This window comes from Miscanthus floridulus, chromosome 19 (genome assembly GCF_019320115.1).
Source record: "Miscanthus floridulus cultivar M001 chromosome 19, ASM1932011v1, whole genome shotgun sequence".
Taxonomy (NCBI): domain Eukaryota; kingdom Viridiplantae; phylum Streptophyta; class Magnoliopsida; order Poales; family Poaceae; genus Miscanthus; species Miscanthus floridulus.
The window spans coordinates 4,600,126-4,620,341 of NC_089598.1; the positions used below are offsets into that span (position 1 = coordinate 4,600,126).

The 20,216-nt window shown below is 45.5% G+C and overlaps 3 protein-coding genes across 3 annotated transcripts in view; all 3 read left to right on the forward strand.

The window, feature by feature from the left end:
• The window catches only part of LOC136525417 (DNA-directed RNA polymerase III subunit 2-like), a 29,234-nt gene extending 14,612 nt beyond the window's left edge, over positions 1-14,622 (forward strand). The window contains exons 23-39 of the mRNA XM_066518410.1: positions 1,506-1,610; positions 1,688-1,768; positions 1,842-1,988; positions 2,064-2,108; positions 2,376-2,453; positions 2,529-2,668; positions 2,839-2,938; positions 3,054-3,172; positions 3,297-3,432; positions 3,510-3,640; positions 10,231-10,356; positions 10,438-10,493; positions 10,863-10,933; positions 11,815-11,899; positions 11,991-12,094; positions 13,500-13,628; positions 14,373-14,622. Coding sequence (XP_066374507.1) covers positions 1,506-1,610; positions 1,688-1,768; positions 1,842-1,988; positions 2,064-2,108; positions 2,376-2,453; positions 2,529-2,668; positions 2,839-2,938; positions 3,054-3,172; positions 3,297-3,432; positions 3,510-3,640; positions 10,231-10,356; positions 10,438-10,493; positions 10,863-10,933; positions 11,815-11,899; positions 11,991-12,094; positions 13,500-13,628; positions 14,373-14,423 — 1,704 coding nt within the window. The 3' untranslated portion in view covers positions 14,424-14,622. The remainder of the gene's footprint in view (positions 1-1,505; positions 1,611-1,687; positions 1,769-1,841; positions 1,989-2,063; positions 2,109-2,375; positions 2,454-2,528; positions 2,669-2,838; positions 2,939-3,053; positions 3,173-3,296; positions 3,433-3,509; positions 3,641-10,230; positions 10,357-10,437; positions 10,494-10,862; positions 10,934-11,814; positions 11,900-11,990; positions 12,095-13,499; positions 13,629-14,372) is intronic.
• Positions 4,817-5,476, forward strand: LOC136527222 (uncharacterized). The gene has a single exon (XM_066519863.1). It carries the CDS (start codon positions 4,817-4,819, stop codon positions 5,474-5,476), a length of 660 nt encoding a protein of 219 aa, XP_066375960.1.
• Positions 5,624-5,980, forward strand: LOC136527223 (uncharacterized). Its single transcript, XM_066519864.1, has one exon. It carries the CDS (start codon positions 5,624-5,626, stop codon positions 5,978-5,980), a length of 357 nt encoding a protein of 118 aa, XP_066375961.1.
• Positions 14,623-20,216: the final 5,594 nt, after the last annotated feature.

The window sequence follows — 20,216 nt, forward strand, 5'->3', positions numbered from 1 at the left end:
TTTCTGGATTGCATTTTGTATGACATCTTGCTAAGCCTTTAATACTTTCAGATAAGAAGACCTATGATATCATATTTTTCAACAAAAGTGAACAAAAATGGTTGCATCAGCATTTCTACTGGTTTAATATTTTTAAGTTATGCCTTAATCTTGTATATTGCAAATTTGTTGTCCCGTGATTTATGTTTCTCATAAGGGGGACACTTTTTTTTTCCGAAGCATGGGCTGAACTGCATCTCATTGCATTAAGAAGGAGAAAATATTTACATTACAAGACAAAATTCACACCACACCTTACTTGTTCAAAGAATACACACGCCTGAAACTCATAAAACACTCAAACAGAACAACTAAAAATGACCTTTATTAGGCAGCAGCCCAAAGCTGCGCCAAACCTTTTGCACCAGCCTTACACCAGAGGTTCCCTTCAAAAATTCTTCTAAGAACAACCTGGACATTTGGTACAGCACCATTAAAACACAATCGTTTCTGTGTCTCCCAATGTCAAAATATGTTGAATTGTCTCCTGCTCTTGGTCTCATAATGGCCACTGATTTGGATGAGGCAGCCCTCTGCGAGCAAGTGTATCAGCAGTCCAACACCTATCATGTGGTGCTAGCCATAGGAAAAATTGATACTTCTTAGGTACCCAAGATTTCCAAATAAACTCCCATGGCTCAAAATTAACAGCCCCATTGAAGAAGGCCACATCAGCCGATTTTGCTGAATACTGATTGGATTCTGTGAATCTCCAACGATGGTCATCCTCTGCATTTGGATGCAGCTGCACGATTGTGTCCAACTCCCAGACATCAAGAAAATCATAGAGGGCAATACCACTACCACCACTTATATCCTGGACCCATCAATGATCCATTAGGGGCTCTCTCACAGTAAGCTGGTTCTCTCTTCACTTTAGGATTAAAGCAAGAAGATTAGGGGCCAAACCAGCAATTGATATTCCTTGTGTTTCCATTACCCACATTAGTAACCATGTCAATTGGGAAAAGGCCCTGACTGAGGCATGAACTTGGATAGGAAAAGCAGCCCACTGTTTGTTAGGTTGCGTGTTGGCAAGCCAAAGTCATTACATCTGCAATGCCTATCCAAAGGATTTAAGATCATGAAATACCAAGTCCTCCAAGCTCTTTGAGGCGACAAACTTTAGTCTAAGCAATCAAACAATGTCCAACCTTTGTCTCTTTTCTTCCCCTCCAAAGAAAACTTCGGCAGATTTTATCTATAGCCTTGACCTTGATGGCCCATGGAGGGAGGTCTAGTGCGAATTGGCGATAGCTAGATAGATCACTGCTGAGGTCATAACAACTTAACCTGAACCAATATCTGTCCCAAGGAAGGAGGTCTAGGGGGACATTTCTTGAATGTGTTTTTTTCCATGTCAAACATGTAATCTTTTTTTACTTGTTATCTGTAATTTAATGCTTTGTATGTTTTTTTATCAACAAATAAGTTGCAAGATACTAACCTTGGACCTGCTTTTATAGCGTTGCGTTCACATTGCCTCTGATGGTGGCCGTGTTTGTCGCCCACTTATAATTGCTGATATGGGGATATCAAGGATCGATGAGACTCACATGGCAAAACTGAGGGTCGGCATTTTGAGTTCCATAATTTCTTGACTTGTTATCCTTTATTTTCTCTTTCTCATAAGTTGGTTTTCCCTCAGGATGGAATTTATGATTTTGATGATTTTCTGAGTGGTGGGCTGATTGAATATCTTGACGTCAATGAAGAGAACAATGCACTGGTACATCATGATTCTTTTGCCTTTTTTATGGTTATCCAAATTGTGGTGGTGTGTACTAATATGATTCAAACAGATTGCGTTGTATGAGCACATGGATCAAGATGATGTTGAAAGAAGCAGCATCACGCACATTGAAATAGAGCCATTGAGTATCTTAGGGGTTGTATCTGGACTTATTCCATATCCACACCACAACCAATCTCCACGTAATACTTATCAGGCAAGGATGTAGATTATCATTATATATCTCATTGTTTCTTGGTTTATTTTTCTATTGACATTTCACTTATTTCAGTGTGCAATGGGTAAGCAAGCGATGGGAAATATTGCATATAATCAGGCAAGGAACCTCATAATTTTTGTACCAGTTCATTGTTGCATTTTTTTTTTGTTGAAAAATCTCTCGATTTAAATGCTACATTGGTTGGTTTGGTTGTAACTATTGCATGTATTCAGAATATTCAGAAACTTAAAGTTAATTTTTATATTGTATTTAATGACTTGTTTAATCTTCTGATGCTGTGATATCTGGTTCTATCTTCTTTCTCAGGTTCTTTACCCTTTATGGCAAAAGTAATGTTTTATTTTCTTTTGTAATGAACTGCAGTTGTTCAGAGCAGATTCACTACTGTACTTACTAGTGTATGCACAACGTCCACTTCTAACGACGAAAACTATTGAGTTGGTTTGTGTCTAAAATCTCACCCACACTCGTTCTTTGAATCAATATGGTGGATATTTTACTGCAATTTGTTTTCAGGTGGGGTATGATAAACTTGGTGCTGGGCAGAACGCCACTGTTGCTGTCATGGGATATAGTGGTTATGATATTGAAGATGCAATTGTGATGAACAAGTCATCCCTTGATCGAGGGTTTGGCCGTTGCATAGCATTGAAAAAGTAATATTGTACTTCCAATCAGTGGCATGTAGTTTGTTTTGATTGTTTGATTGAAGTGCTTTACTTTCATGTCTCTAGTTCTGTTGGTCTCCTATATTATTGGTTTTTTGTTTTTTTTAATGAAAATTATATTATTAGTTTTTTTTACATATGTTATTTTCCACTTACAGGTACACAGTTTTAAAGGACAACTATGTAGATGGTGTATCGGATAGGATTGTTAAACCCCAAAGAGATAAAGATGGTGTTTTGATGAAGCAGAATATGAGAGTAAGGATACGGAGTTATCACTGCCCATATTCTGCCACTATTTTTTAGAACTGTTTCATTTTTCTCACCTAAGCATGTTCTAGTTAACACTAACAATATGATTACTTATTGAAAGGCATTGGATGATGATGGAATTGTCGCACCTGGTCAAATTATTCGCAATCATGATATCTATGTGAACAAGCAAACTCCCATGAACACTTCAAAAGGTATAGGTAGGCCACTGACAGACAGGTAAGGATTCTTTCCCCTTGTACTTTTCCTTGTTTATGTGTCCACTCTTCAATTTTAGGGTTATTAAGTTTTGGTCTTGATGAATGCTATATATGTTTCCCTTTCCTGTAATTTTACCATCTAGGTGCTACAAGGACTCCCCTGCCATTTACAAAGGTGTTGATGGTGAGACTACTGTCGTAGATCGTGTAATGCTGTGCTCAGATACAAATGATAAGTTGTCCATTAAGTGTATTATTCGTCACACTAGAAGGCCAGAGGTATGGTTTGTATGCTCCATGCACCTTTTTTTTTGCACGGATGGATATAAAATTTTTCTTTCATGTTTGTATTTCAGGTTGGTGACAAATTCAGTAGCAGACATGGGCAGAAAGGTGTTTGTGGTACTATTATTCAGCAAGAAGACTTCCCCTTCTCTGAGAGAGGAATCTGTCCTGATTTAATCATGAATCCACATGGTTTCCCAAGGTTTTATTTTGCTTGTTATTTGTTTTATTTTTGTTATTTTCCTCACCTATCTCGTTTTATCTGAGGAAGTTTCTTCTCTCATGATCATTAATATGAATATTGTAATTGTAGTTTTATTTTGTAACTGTATACCATCTGAGGTATTTAGCTTAGCTCCAAATTAATATAGAATTTGGGTTCTTTAGTTCATTCTTTGCTGTCACTAACTATGGGGGTGTTAGAAGTTGATGTTTCCAGTAGTGGAGATGACATTATATAGAGAACCTCATGAGCCATATGGGCCTATAGTATATGGACCTTGATAGACTTAACACTCCCTTCAAACTCAAGGTGGAAGTGGAGCATCTGAAGCACTGAGTTTGAGCAAGTGAAGCCAATGTTGCTCTCAAGTTTGTGCTTATAATTGAATAAGATTGCCACTTGCAATTTTGAAGGCACATACTGGAGAGATTGCTTTCTGATGAAAATGAGACTGGGTGAAAGTGGCATGCACTAATGTGTTTTGTAAGTTCATGCTTCATGGGATCATTAGCAATCTGTATGGTTCTAGAATTATCACATTAAGAGGTAGGAAATGCCAAAATCAGTTAACAACTAATGAAGCAATACAATCAATGAAGTGGTAGTGCTTGAAGTTCATGCTTGTTGGACTTCCATACAAGAGGTCAAGAGCCCAGAAAAAATGCAATAATTTGTAACAAATGATGGCCTGTTGAGTAAGCATGAGGGTGAAGCAGACTGACATGGGCATAGAACAAGCACTGATATGATCGTAGCACATGAAGCAATGCCCAAAATGGACTTAAGTAGGAGCACTGACAAATGGACTCAACATGTGGACTGCAAAAACAATACCATGACCGGTAACAGTATTGTTAGAATAGGCGCCTAAGGGGCCTGCTATGGGCCGGCACCAAGCCTGTTCGGCTGGTAGCCTAGGGGCTGTTAGAGTATTAGGAATAGTACCACATTGCCTAATCATGTGAGATGTTAGTCCCATGTACTCTATATAATCAGCCCATGAGGCCCAATGCAATATATTAATATTCCTCCAATTATATTCTCTTTCATGGTATCAGACTAGGTTAGGTCTTCCGCTGCCCAACCCACCCCACGCGCGCCGGCACCAGCCGCGCAGCGCCCTCGCGCGCCGGCAAACAGCCGCGCAGCCCGCCCATGGGGTCGTCCTCCCCACCAACCCCCAAGGGCGACGAAGATAGCTCCGCCACCTCGCTCCAGGGTGACGAGGTCGCTCGGTGCCTCGCCAATGAGCAGGCCAGCGAAGCCGCCGCCACCGTGCAGCGCCTGGAGCGTAAGCGCGTGGCCAAGGAGGAGGCGTGTGATGCTGCTCTGGCACGTGCTCTCGAGGCCGAGCAGCAGGCCGCAGCCGCGGCCAAGGAGCGAGACGACGCCGCCCTACGCGCCAGCGAAGCCCTTGCGCGCGCGGCCATGGAACGCGCAGCCGCCGCTGCTGCACTCGCACCTGGGCCATCGGGCGGCGCCTCTCCACTGCCTGGAGGCGCCTCTACGCCAGCCGATCTCCGAGCGGCCATGCTCCACCACGAGGCCATGGCGCTGCTCCAGCTTCACTCCCAGGCTGTCGCCGTCAGCAACATCCGGAACCACGTCACCACCGTCCTCGACGTCGACTCCGGTAACTTCAACCGTTGGTGCGATCAATTCCTGCTCATCCTCGGCAAGTTTTCGCTTCAGGGCCATGTCCGCGAAGAGCCTCCAGTCCCAATTTCCCCCGATTGGGCCCGGATGGACTGCGTCGTCAAGTCTTGGATCATCGTCACGCTCACGGACGATCTTGGCGAGATCATCCGTGCCTAGGGCTCCACAGCTCGTCACGCCTGGCTCGCCGTCGAGTCGCAATTCCTCGGAAATCGGGAGGCCCGCTCCATTCAGTTGGAGACGCAGTTCCGCAACTTCGTCCAAGACGACCTCTCCGTCACCGATTTCTGCCGCAAGCTGAAGAAGATGGCCGATGATCTCACGGCCCTCGGCGAGGTCATCACCGACCGCACCCTCGTCCTCAACGTCATCCGCGGCCTCAACGAGCGCTTCGCCCACGTCGGCACCCTTCTACGCCGCGCCAAGCCCTTCCCCACGTTCCTGGAGGCCCGTGAGGACCTCATCCTCGAGGAACTCACCATGGCAAACCGCAAGGAGACTCCAGCAGCTGCCCTTGCTGCCACTACGACTCCTACAGCAGCTCCTCCTTCGTCCAGCACCGGTTCTGGAGGCGGTGGCGGGGGCTCCAAGCCTTCCAACAACCGCCGCAACAAGCGCGGCGGCGGCGGCAAAGGTCAGGGCAGTAGCGGCTCTTCAGGATAGGGTTCCAAGGCTCCTACCGGCAACAACCAGCAGCAGCAAGCTGCTGGACAGCAGCAGCAGCAGGCCGGAGGGGGGTGCCCTTGATCGAGCATCTACAACCCCTGGTCCGGCTCCATCCAGATGTGGCCAGGGGGCCGTCGACCACCTCTGGCGCCCATCCCGGTGCCTCCTCACCTCCAGGCGCAGCAGCAGGCGCAACACTAGCAGCAGCAACAGGCCCTGCTCGCCCAGCAGCAGCAGCAGCAGCAGCAGCAGGCGCTTGTTGCTGCCCACCAGCAGGCTGCCGGTCAGTGGGTCGCTCCGGGGTATTACAACCCTATGACCGGTCTCCCCTCCTGGGACCCGACGGACCTCGCGGCGTCATTCAGCACGACGTCGTTGACCCCTCCTTCGAACAATGAGTGGTACTTCGACTCAGGTGCTTCTTCACACATGACAGCTCAGTCTTCTTCTCTTTCACATACTCAACCTTCGCGGTACCCTAACCCTTCATCTATTATTGTCGGTAATGGCTCCCTTATTCCTGTCATTGCAACTGGCTCCACAGAGTTATCACCTTCTCTACGTCTTAATAATGTTCTTGTGTCGCCACAGATTATTAAGAATCTTATCTCTGTTCGTCAATTCACTATTGACAATAATTGTTCTGTTGAGTTTGACCCCGCTGGTTGTTCTGTGAAGGTTCTTCTGTCTCGGAAAGAGATCGTCAGGTGTAATAGCTCCGGGCCACTGTACCCACTTCGCCTTCCACTAGCACTCTCCTTTGCCGCTCAGGGCTCCTCTCCACTGTGGCATCGGCGTCTTGGGCATCCCGGTCATGAGGCCTTGTCAAAGCTAGCGTCTAGTGTCTTTTTCTGTTCAGGATTGTTCAGATTTATGTCATGCTTGTCAGCTAGGACGTCATGTTCGTCTACCTTTTCATGTGTCCACCTCTCGTGCGTCTAGCAAGTTTGATCTTATTCACTGTGATTTATGGACCTCTCCAGTTGTCAGCATCTCTGGTTATAAATACTATTTGGTCATACTTGATGATTGCACTCATTATCTGTGGACATTTCCTTTACGACTTAAATCTGACACTTTCAACATGCTTGCTCACTTCATCGCCCACGCCTCCACTCAGTTTGGCGCCCGCGTCAAAGCCGTCCAGTGCGACAACGGGAAAGAATTTGACAACTCCAGCACCCGCCACTTCTTCCTCACCCAGGGCATCCACCTTCGCATGTCCTGCCCTTACACCTCACCTCAGAACGGTAAAGCTGAGCGCATTATTCGCTCTACAAATAATGTTGTTCGCTCCCTACTCTTTCAGGCGTCCATGCCTCCCTCCTACTGGACGGAGGCTCTCTCCACGGCGACTGTTCTCCTCCAACATATTGCCCACCAAGACTCTAGAGTTCTCCACACCTCATCTTGCCTTGTTTGGCAAGCCACCCACATATGATCATCTGCGAGTTTTCGGTTGCAAATGCTACCCCAACATGTCCGCCACTGCTATTCACAAGCTTGCTCCTAGGTCTGTCCTGTGTGTCTTCCTCGGCTATTCAGCTCATCATAAAGGGTACCGCTGCCTTGACCTATCATCCAATAGAGTCATCATCTCCCGGCACGTCATCTTCGATGAAACGGCCTTCCCTTTCGCTGAGCGTCATGGTCCCAGTACTCCAGCAGACCTCGAGTTTCTTGCCGATGACAGTACTGATATTGTGCCCGCTCCTATTGGACCGTCGCACAAGTGTTTACCTGCAAGGACTCCCTCCAGCACCTTCGACGCCACCCGCGCTCCTGCCGGTCCCCGTGCGGCCGTGCCTGGGGCGCCCCTGGAGCCTCCCGAGGATGCTGAGGATCCTCGGACGCCCGCACTCTACGTTCCCCCCGCCCTGCGGGTGTCAGGGACGTCCACCGCGCCACGCGCGGCCACCAGGAGTCTCTCTTCCGCGCCACGCGCGGCCCTGGAGCTGCCCGACGCGCTGCGTGCAGTTTCGTCTTCCTCGGGTTCTCCGGTGTCTCTTCAGGCACCCCGTGGGCCACCACCAGGTTTCCCACCCCTCCGGCCGCCCCGGCCGCCCAGCGACTTCACGTACGTCTACAGTCGTCGACAACGGGAGCTGCCGGCTGCCCTGACTGCGGCCCCAGCCGGCCCGGCTGCTGCACCGGCCGCCCCCACTGCTGCTGCCGCTGCCCAAAGGGACGGTTCTTGCTCCTCCGGCAGCCAACCAGCACTCCATGGGCACACGATCGAAGAACGGCTTCAGGATGCCTTCTATCTACCACGCCGTGCCTCTCTCACCGGTGCCGAAGACCTTCCGTAGTACTCTTGCCGACCCCAATTGGCGAGCAGCTATGGAAGAAGAACACAGTGCTCTCCTACAGAACTGCACTTGGGACCTTGTGCCTCGTCCGCCTCGGGCCAATGTTGTCACTGGGAAGTGGATCTTCAAGCACAAGTTTCAGTCTGATGGCTCCCTCGAGCGGTATAAGGCGCGTTGGGTTCTTCGTGGTTTTACCCAACGGCCTGGTGTGGATTTTGATGAAACCTTCAGCCCTGTCGTGAAGCCTGCCACTGTTCGCACGGTGCTCTCCTTGGCGCTCTGTCGCCGCTGGCCCATTCACCAGCTGGATGTGAAGAACGCCTTCCTTCATGGCGATTTGACTGAGACAGTGTATTGTCAGCAGCCGTCCGGATTTGAAGATGCAGCTCATCCCGACTTTGTCTGTCTTCTGAAGAAGTCGCTCTATGGCTTGAAGCAGGCTCCTCGTGCTTGGTACAGTCGGATGGCTTCTTACTTGCTGTCCATTGGGTTTGTTGAAGCCAAGTCAGACACTTCTCTCTTCATCTATCAGCGCGGATCAGACACAGCCTACCTGTTGCTTTACGTTGATGATATTGTCCTCACAGCTTCGTCTTCAGATTCTCTTCGGCGGATCATCTCAGCTCTTCAGCGGGAGTTCGCCATGAAAGATCTTGGTGAACTACATCACTTCCTCGGGATGCATGTTCAACGATGCGGCGATGGACTTCTGCTCACAGCGACAGTACATGCTGGATATCTTAGATCGCGCCGGGATGGCTGAGTGCAAGCCGTGGTCTACTCCAGTTGACACCAACTCCAAGGTTGCTGCAGCTGAGGGGGGCCTAGTGTCTGATGCTACAGACTTTCGCAGTCTTGCAGGAGCTCTTCAGTACTTGACATTCACTCGCCCAGATATTGCATATGTTGTTCAGCAGGTTTGCCTTCACATGCATGACCCTCGAGAGCCTCACCTTGCTGCCCTGAAGCGGATTCTTCGCTATGTTCGGGGCACACTCCACCTCGGTCTTCTGCTGCGACCGTCTACTCCGACTGATCTTGTTGTCTACACCGACGCTGACTGGGCTAGTTGTCCGGACACTCGCAGGTCCACCTCGGGCTATGCAGTGTTCCTCGGCGACAATCTTGTTTCCTGGTCATCCAAGCGCCAGAATACAGTGTCAAGATCAAGTGCTGAAGCCGAGTATCGCGCAGTGGCTAACGGAGTTGCAGAGGCGACTTGGCTGCGACAGCTTCTCTTGGAGCTACGTGCCCCTCTTCGGCGCACCACACTGGTGTACTGCGACAACATCAGTGCCGTCTACATGTCCTCCAATCCGGTGCAACATCAGCGCACCAAGCACATTGAGATCGATCTTCACTTCGTCCGGGAGCGAGTTGCTATTGGTGATCTTCGTGTTCTGCATGTTCCTACTGCTTCGCAATATGCAGACATCTTCACCAAGGGGCTGCCTACTTCAGTGTTCACGGAGTTCACGGAGTTCAGGTCCAGTCTAAACGTGCAGAGTGGCTGACGTTTCGACTGAGGGGGTGTGTTAGAATAGGCGCCTAAGGGGCCTGCTATGGGCCGGCACCAAGCCTGTTCGGCTGGTAGCCTAGGGGCTGTTAGAGTATTAGGAATAGTACCACATTGCCTAATCATGTGAGATGTTAGTCCCATGTACTCTATATAATCAGCCCATGAGGCCCAATGCAATATATTAATATTCCTCCAATTATATTCTCTTTCAAGTATGATAAACAAGGCTGCCCACAGTATGCCGCTATAGAGAGGGATCCTCAAGGAGTATATTTGTCCTATAGGATCCATTGATCATGGGCATGCAAAATAATCAATGCTACAAGGCTTTATATAACTAAATTGGTTTTGCTGGTATTATTATATTTTCTGTGTTTATGCTTATTTCAAGGCTGCCTTACTCTTATTTTGCTCGCTAGTCGTATGACAATAGGTAAAATGATCGAACTTCTTGGTGGAAAGGCTGGTGTTTCTTGTGGTCGATTTCACTATGGCAGTGCATTTGGTGAGCCAAGTGGTAATGCTGACAATGTTGCAGACATAAGGTATACTTTGGCGTTTGGTCATCTTGGGACTGTAGGTGTGTTTATTACTACGAGTTTTAACACCCATTTCTTGCATACCAGCTCTTCTCTAATTAAGCACGGCTTCAGCTATGGTGGAAAAGATTTCTTGTACTCAGGTATACTTGATATCAAATTACTTTATACTTGAGCTTTAGTTATCATGTTAAATCTATTGATTAGATTCGACAAAATTAGAAAGCACTTAACTCAATAGTCCTGTAGCGGACTTGTGGATTGAACGAGTCATTGGTGCACCAATTTGCAATAAGCTAATGTAAAAATATTACCATTAAATTTGGTGTTTATAGAAATACATAATATACAAAAGCTACATTGGGAAAAGGGGACAATCTTCATAATATACAAAAGCTAATGGCTTCAAGTGTACTACACTATTCTAGTCATGTAAATATCTTGTTTCTTGACATGTGTTCTCGACTCATGTTCCTGCCATAATTTTCCAGTCTTAATATTTCTCCTCTCAGGAATTCTTGGTCAGCCACTTGAGGCATACATCTTCATGGGGCCAATCTACTATCAGAAACTGAAGCACATGGTAATGATGGTTCCATTATTTTGTTCCTTTTAACTTGGTTAGGCTTTGTTTTCTATTGCTTCTGTGTCCTTATTTTTATGCTGGGCTCTCTCTATAACATTACTGCACAAGGTTTCTAAATGCATTCATTACATATAAATTGGTGTCAGTTGTGTATCATGAACAAGCTTTTCTCTACCAACAATTGGTACAAGGCCAATGGAAGAATAGTGTTTTCACTTGAATTGACTATATTCATCGATGCAGCAAAAGTTTACCAGTCAAACCTCCAAAGTGTTTTTTTTAACATGCTGAGCACGTTTTTCATTAAGAAGAAATAGTGTTGAATGAGTATAAAGTGTTTAATGAGCAACTTCAGTGTGATAGGAGATGACATGTTAAGTAATCTGAATCCACATATAGCAAGATCTCAGTCCAAAACTCTAGGAAAAGATCTAATCAACGATCTGGAAAACATTGTGATCAAGGACAGATTCGACAACGCCTCACATTAATGGTCTGGTCCACCAACTAATTTGCTAAAATTAGGAGGCTACATAATGGATAGTGTTAATAAAATTACACAGCTTCCCAAAAAAATTGAACGAGAGGCAAGCAGGTAAAAGAAAGGATAAGGTGAGGGGTAGATCAAATTCATTAACATGTGGGGCCACTGTTCTTACCTAAATCCTTCTATCATCCAAGCACTCCCTAATGAAGTGGTAGCGCACATTGATGTGTTTGCTACGCTCATGGAACACTAATCCGCCCGACAGCGCCCAGCCAAGCAGCACAGCAATCTTTGCTACACCAGTGTCAGACTTTGGCAAGATTTGGATGTGTAAAAGTGGATTATTTCTTTTTGGTACCATTCTAATTTTCTTAAAACATGGATTCTCTAGGTTCTTGATAAGATGCATGCTCGAGCTAGTGGACCACGGGTGTTACTGACCAGGCAACCAACTGAGGGGCGAAGCCGTGATGGAGGTTGGCAATATCTTCTTGTGCTGTAGTCATACGGCTATATTTACTAGTACCTGTTGATTATCTTATTCTCATTCTATAATATTGTTTACAGGCTTGCGTCTTGGTGAAATGGAACGTGATTGTTTGATTGCATATGGTGCTAGCATGCTAATATTTGAACGGCTAATGTTGTCAAGTGATCCTTATCAAGTCCAGGTGATATCAGAAGTAGTTTGTGACTTATATTTTTTAGACGTTGGAATGATGCAGGGTGGCCTAAATGCTAATAGTATTATGGAGTGAAATGTACTGGATCTTTGAGCATTTCCTAGACTGTCACTTTGTGCATAAACTCGAAAAGCAAGGATCTAAGTCCTTCAACCTTTGAAGTGGTTCACTCTAAGAGAAATATCACCTCTTGTTAACCCACTTAAAAAGTATGATGAATCGATCATCACTTTGAGGTGACTAGTGCATGTTACTCTATCATATATATTTTGCCAAAGAATAAATTTGCCTCTTGACCATTGGGCCTCTTGTCTTGAAAGTGGAACTTTTTCAGGACACATAATGTTGTTTGATCCCTACTCCCTAGGACATACCACTAGTTGATTTTGTTTTGAGGCACATTGTGGTTTTGTAATTTGTCCCTAGGACTATCATATAATACAGTTGAGTTATAAAAAGAACATTTTGACCTTCTCCTTTTGGTCCACCTGTCATTTTTTTTAGAACCGAGGATCTTCCCCATTTCCATTACTAGAACGGAAATACAAGCAGTTAAGAGTTTTTAAGAAAGTAGAAAGAAAAAGACCAGACAGCTAACAGGAGTGCGCTTAACCACCAGCGCAAGAGAGGACTCGAACTTAACTGACATAACTACTAGCGACAAAACCACCTTGACAGTCTATCCTGATTACATCACCTCTCAACACAGACCAGATAAAGAGCATTACATCTCTGCATACAGCGTCTTGGTCTTCTTGGACGCCAGCAGCGTCATACTCCTTTCCATTTACACTAGAACAAAAATCTCGTCTACTTGGGCTTGTTTCTGAATTCTTGTTGTATTTTAGGATAAAGTGACAATAAAAATGGTAACCAAATAAAGTGAACACAGAAATTAAAAAAACTAGAGACAATTGATTTTTGTTTTTGTTTACATTCCATAATACTGTTTCTGTATTTGTTTCTGTCAATATCATATTTGATTTTGTTTTTGAGAAAAAAATGTGGAACTAGAAATAGTTTAGGCTTTGAGAGACAAACCTGAGTCTGCTGGTAGGTTTTGAGATGATAAGTGCCGGCTTGGGGAGAAAAAGGAAAGAAAAATGAGAAAGGCATAATGGTCTTTTTAACCGATCTCCAAAATGTTTGTTTTCTTCAGCACCTAGCAAAATCTACGGGTGGGTGTTAGAGACAAACTGTTGTATCAGGTGTTATCTAATTCATATTAGAGTACTGTAATAATGGAGCTAACTTAGCCCAATGGCCAGGCCAGTTGACAATTTCTGTTATTTATGTCATTACTTATTTCAACCAGTATCACGAAGCACTCTTTTTTTTCCCCAATGGGTATTGCTGTGGCCTCACCTCGTGTATGAATGTGAACATTTTTCAGGTTTGCAGAAAATGTGGCTTGTTAGGCTACTACAATCATAAACTGAAGACATCATACTGTTCAATGTGCAAAAATGGGGAAAATATGGCCAAGATGAGGCTGCCATATGCTTGCAAGCTTTTGTTCCAGGTACTGCATAAGAGCGTAATGTATTGCTTTAATCATAGAACCTGATTTATTTTGGCCCTGCAATGTAATTGTTTTTCTAAGACTTCTTAACTGCCACAAAAATTTAGGAACAGTTTTTTTTCAGGTATAGTACCCATCTGGTATATGTGCTAACAGATCATTTGTGTTTGAATTTTTGTTAAGATTAGTATCTCTTATGTGGACTACTCTGTTTAGTTCCCAAAATGAATGTAGGTTGTTTTAGCCTTCTCTCTAAATGAAACCATCCTAGAACTTTTTTTTTTTTTGACTCTTTACTTCATTGCCACCTTGATATTATGCTACTACTCACAAATGAAGTGCAGTGATGTTTTAAGCCTTATTCACAAGTCTAAAGTGATACGTTTGGAATTGGACTGATCGCATGCATAAGTTTTTTTTTTTGCAGTTTTTTTAGACAAATACATGTTAGAGCTATTTGCATTTTCGTTAATGGAGATGCTGGAGCTCTTTATCACCCCGCCTATTTGTCTTTATAAATCTGCCTGCAGAAAATTCCACAATCCACTTAACCCAAATGAACTATCCTGGTATCGGTCCCATTCCCAAAATGATAAATCTCATTTCTTGGTAGGGGAAAGTAAGCCATACTATGAGGAATTTTGTCAGCATTACCTTAACTAATTCCCCTAGTACATGTAGGGTATAGCTATGCCATGCTGCATTTGATTTCATTATGTTCACTTGTTTGATTTTCTATTTCAGGAATTGCATGCAATGAATGTTGTTCCACGCTTGAAGTTAACTGAAGTATAATACAAGATAGATGCTGGAACTGGACCAGAACATTGCTATCCAAGACAAAATACCGGGCAAGTGGCCGATTTGAACTGTCAAACAAAACATGGCCTAAGTGTAGAAATAGTTCACCCAACCTTTCATCCCATGGATCGCTTTCCAAACTGGTAACTGTATTGACAAAATGGGTTTAAAAAATCCATGAAGAATTTCTCTCTTTTTTTAACGAAAATCATGGAGATTTTCTCTGCCCGTAGAGTAGATTCAACAACTTTCAGGTAAGGAGTATTGCTTTCCTAAAAAAAAAAGGTAAGGAGTATTGCTAAGTTGCACGCCATAATACACGATAGATGCTGGAACTGGACCAGAACATTGCTATACAAGACAAAATACCGGGCAAGTGGCCGATTTTAACTGAAGTATGATAAAACGGCCCTTGTAAATTAAAGTCCTCTTTGATAGGGCTTCATTGCAACTAGTTAAGAAGCCAGAGAAACCACGTAGGTGCGGGCTTCTCCCGCGAAGGTGTAGCAGATTTATTTCGGCCGCCTTGCAATTGTTGTATATGTAAGCATGCTGTGCCTGAATGATATGTGTAACTTTTCCCGATGACTCTATATTATCATATATGAACCAATCTGGGGTTTTTTTTGGGGTTATTTTGATCCCTACCATTACATTTTTCGAACTTCTGACATATGCCATTACTATTCACCTATTTGGATACTTGCCATTACAATTTTCTCCGTATCCAATTCATGCCATTTTCTACGTCTGAAACTACACTAGACCCACTTACAGATCATCGTATTTTCGTATAGCCCAAAATACCCCTCTAACTGCAGTCTCTCCACTCAATGACATGCGGGCCCATGCACTCATCCCCTTCCTCTCACCATCTTCCTTCCGACCTTCTCCTCCGCCATGGCCACAGGCCTGCGGCGCAAGTATGTATCGGCGCGGTCTCTCGGGTGTCGAAGGCGACGGCCTCGCCGGAGGCGGTGTCCCTGACGACGACAAAGGCGCCCCTGCAGATGCGGCTGGACATGGTGTGCACGATGTCGAGGCAGAGCACGGCAGTGACAGATGCGTGTCCACAGCCTGCCGCGCAGATGCCGCCTCGTTGCCGGCCACGCGAACTCCCCTCCGCTGCCCACGCGAACTACCCTCCGCGCCCCCCAGCCCGCCGTGCCGACTCCCCCTCGCCGCCGGCCGCGAGCCCCGGCACGCCGCCCGACTGCCGCGCCCCCAGACCCGCACCTGCCCGGCGCACGCGCGCGCCCGAGCCCACCGTGCGGACTCCCCCTCGCCGCCGGCCGCGAGCCCCGGCACACCGCCCCACCGCCGCGCCCCTAGACCCACCCTGGCCCGCCACACGGGCGCCCTAGGCCGCCGTGCGGACTCCCCCTCGCCGCCGGCCGTGAGCCCCAGCACGCCGCCCCACCGCCGCGCCCCCAGACCTGCCCTGGTCCGCCGCGGACTCCCCCTCGCCGCCGGCCGCGAGCCCCGACACGTTGCCCCACTGCTGCGGAGGACGTCGTCCAGGTCGTCCACGCGAGCCCCTTTGTCGCCACCGTCATCGAAGAAGAAGCAGGAGGAGTCAATGGCGCCCTGGCTCCCCGTTCCCCCTCTCTCACAGCAGCAATGGCCGGCTCCCCGCTCCACCGCCCTGCTCTCAGATGTGGTCGAAGAAGAAGATGATTGGGTCCACATGTCAACGAGGTGGGAGGGGGGAAGAAGCAGTAAGGGTATTTTGGTCCATACAAGAATACAAAGCTTTTGGTCACCTGCACGTGGGCCCTAATACCGTTGATACGTAGAAAATGGCATGATTCAAGTGGAAGAAGAATTACAATGGCAAGTATTCAAATAGGTGAATAGTAATGGCATATATCAGAAGTTGAAAAATTGTAATGGTAGGGATCAAAGTAACCTTTTTTTGTGACGGAAGAACCTAAAACCCATGTAAATTACATGTCCTAAAGTTTTTGCGACCTAATAAAAAATTTATTGTTTAGATGATCGATGAGCACAATAATATTTAGCATGTTCGTTTGGCTGTGGTTTATCGTAAATGATCGTAAATTTTCAGTCGGAACAGTATTTTTTTCTCACACAAACCAGCAAGCAGTACTTTTTTACGATCCAGCAACGATACGAACCAGCCAACCGAACAGGCTGATTACACTCTGGTTTGAGCCAAAGCCATTGAAAAAATAATTATCTCGTGCCTGCGACGACCGAGCGAATTATCCCATGAGCCCAGATTCATAGAGACAAATGCAGCGCAAATGGATCTTCTTGGAAGCCTGAGAGGAGCCAGGTATAGCGTACGGTAAAGACTTTTATTCCCACCGCAAGCACACGGCCTATACACGCACGCGACTTCCCTTATCCTTTCAGCGTTGTCTTCCACCTCTCTCTCTCTCTCTCCGGCGACCGGCGACCGACGAGCTCCTCCCCGGTGACCTCCTCCTCACGGCCGCGCCCCACCGTCTCCCCGTGTCCGCGCCGAGCTCTTCCTCGCCCCCACGCGCGTCGGCCATGGCGGATCCGCCGGAGACTGGGGACCGCCGCCCCAACCGTACGCCAGGTGTTCGCCGGCGATGAGCACCCACCAGGTTCGTCCGCCCCTGCCTTTCATTCCCCTTCCTGCTTTCTGTAGTAGCCATGAAGTCCCATATTTCTTATTTTTGGTTTCAGGCAAAACTCTTTTGAAGATAAAAGCAAGGATATCATAGAAATGGAAACAAAGGAAGCCTATGGAATGATACTGAATGTTGTGCTGAAATGGGTTGGGAACAAGTATTTTTTTGTCTCTATGTCACCCAGTCATACAGGGTAGACCAGCCAGATGAAACGCGAGAACCTCTTTTTATAATTCTAATTTCAGATGACCTGCACATATATGGTACTGCTTATAGTTTTTCTCAAACTAAAGTTTGTGCAGGTTACTTCAACAATACTTTTGAGTTTATTTGAGATAATTGTTTATTCAATTCTATCTCACATTGATGAGGATTCCTGCACATGACCACAAAGCTATAGAAAATTGGTGGTTTTCCTATAGGGAAAACGATCATACATGCTTCTACCAGTTGATCATTCTATTGATGATCTTTGTGAATAGCTTTCTAGAAATCATTTCCTGCTAAATTGATTGCCTATGGAGTAATTTCCACTTAGTGTTTTTGTGGCCTCTCTTTCGATCTTAAGGCTCCAGATTAGTTCGTACCCCTTGTGATATGGGCCCCTTGCTTGCCTGATTTTTCTGTGTTTGGGGATATTTCTTGAAAGATTTTAAGCTCATGCCTGTTGTTCTTATTTTAATTTTAGATGTACTGTTTTTGTCATGGCTGTTTGGACTCGGTTCTTTCTTTTGATCACCTTTTTTTGCTGCGCTCATACATTTACCTAACATTTATCTTTCATATGCTCTTTTCAGTCTATACATCTCAAAACACATTTGAGAGTGCTTCAAAATTGGGCAATTCTTTTATGCTGTAGTATTATTGACGTAATTTGAGATATGATCAGCTACTCATACAGTAGGATGAAAAGAAGGCTTCAAAAATTCAGCAGCGATTTGTATGTCATCGAGGTCGACTTGCTTTTATTCTGCAAATAGGAATCATGCATACATCTGCAAATAAACCTGTTTGCAAGTGGTGCCACATGTAGTGTATACCTATGTACCCTCGGTTTGTTCCAAACTTCATCAAATGTAATATACACATCCCCAGCATATATCTAGATACTTTGTATTGACCACGCTTTCATCACGTGCGCGATGAAAGCGTGTTTTGTACTAGTGTTACTACAAAGAGTTGTGCCTGGGAGCCTTGCAGCCCTCCAGATTATAAAAATCATGTTGCTGTTTGGATTGCAACTGAAATTCCAATCCTAATACATTTGAGCTTCTCCAGGTATGTGAATGATGGAAGGCCCTTTTGGCAATACATAGCGAGTTCATCTACTGGCTGCCCATACCTACAGTGCTTTGGGGTACTGTATCAGCACTATACAACTGAAAAGGTGAGATACAGTATGCAATACAACTGTATCAGCACTATACGACGCAGCTCACCACGCCCATTGTTGGGCATGTCGTGGTGGAGCCAGAGTGGGCCGGCGGCATGTTCGACTGCGGCGGCGACGCGGCAGCGGCGACCGGGTGCCTCTCGCTGTCGTCCACGTTCTGCGTGTTCGGGTGGAACGTGGAGAGGCTGGGGTTCGGCAACGCGTGCATACCGCAAGAGCCGTATTGGTGTAACCTTGATTAATTCCTTACTATTCCTAGGAAAGATGGTGCCGCTTTATCACCAAAACAAGTACTTTTTCTGTCTAAATTATAAGTTATTTTAACTTTCTTGATGAGTCAAAATATTTCATATTAAATAGCTATACCATAAAAATATAATTAATAAAGAATTTAATGATATTTATTTAATATAATAAATATTATTATTTTATTATATAAATTTTATATCATAAAGTTAGAATAATTTATAATTTAGGACAGATGAAGTACTAGCAGTGTTTTGTGATGTGTGCTTTGTCAGGCTGTCTCTTTGAAGGGTTCACGTCGACCGACTGTATTGCCGCGCCGATAGCCGGGTGTAAAATAAAAGTATTCCTCAGACACTCTCATCTCTGCATTTTCAGCCTGTTTGTTTAGCTGTGTCTTGTCGTAAACGATCGTAAATTTCCAGTCGGAATAGTATTTTTTTCTCACATAAACCAGTGAGCAGTACTTCTTCATGAACCAGCAACGATACGAACCAGCTAATCGAACAGGCTGTTTGTCTTTGCATGAACTAGTGGTCATATTTGAACGTTAATACGTTATTATGTTTGCTACCACTTGAAGCATTCGGTTGATAGTGATCTTGTGGCTTTTTGAATGTAGTAGTAATAAATAGTTTAAGATATTAACTATACTCCTCCTATTCTAAATTATGTCGTAATGGCTTTCATAGCTCTATAATATTTTTGCTACGCATTTGAATATATATTGTATGTAGATATATAATAAAAATCATGTAAAAAATTAAGAATTATTTATAATTTAGAATGGAGCACGTATTTAAAATTCATTAGCTTTTATAAAAAAAAGCCTATGATTAAACTTATTATCATAAGATGGGCGAACGTTGAACCCTAAAATTCAAATAGGGCCTATTATATATTATAAACTTTTATTCCATAACTAAGTTTTTGGTCAAACTAAGAACAGTTTAACGTCGGAGTAGGATAATTTCAAATTCAAAGCTATTGCTGTTGGTCTCTCTGATTGGTCGGTCCACATTGGGAGGAAGAAGAAGAAGAAGCACCAGGACAACTCCAAATCACATCACAGCTCGCCCACCTTCCACTTGCTTTGCTTTGCTTTGCTTTGATACTCGTGCCATCTTTCCCCCTTTCTTTTTCATTCGTTCGCATAGAAACTCCGTCCCGCAGGCAAAGCGAAAAAAAAGAGGCAAAAAGAACACACGCACAACTGCCTAGTACGTCTACGTACACAAAGCAAAGCAGAAGCCCGTGCACCGCGTCCACGGCGCACCGCCCCTCCTCAGGTGGGCGCCGCCTCCCCGTCCCCCGTCCCCCGCGCGCTCGTGCTCGTCCACCGTGGACCGTCCGCACACCCGCGCGCCTCGAACGGGACGACGTGGCGGTGCAGACGCAGCTGGCGCGTGGGCCCCACCGAACCAGTGGCCCCCACGCGCAGTGGGCGAAGCGACGCGAAAGGCTGCGGGATAAACGCGGCCCCCGAGAAAAATTCGGTGGAAATAATTCCAGTTCCTCTCCTAT

What these genes read in the sequence shown, in the direction of transcription:
- LOC136527222 (XM_066519863.1), top strand. Translation starts at nt 4,817, where the DNA reads ATGGGGTCGTCCTCCCCACCAACCCCCAAGGGCGACGAAGATAGCTCC.
- LOC136527223 (XM_066519864.1), top strand. Translation starts at nt 5,624, where the DNA reads ATGGCCGATGATCTCACGGCCCTCGGCGAGGTCATCACCGACCGCACC.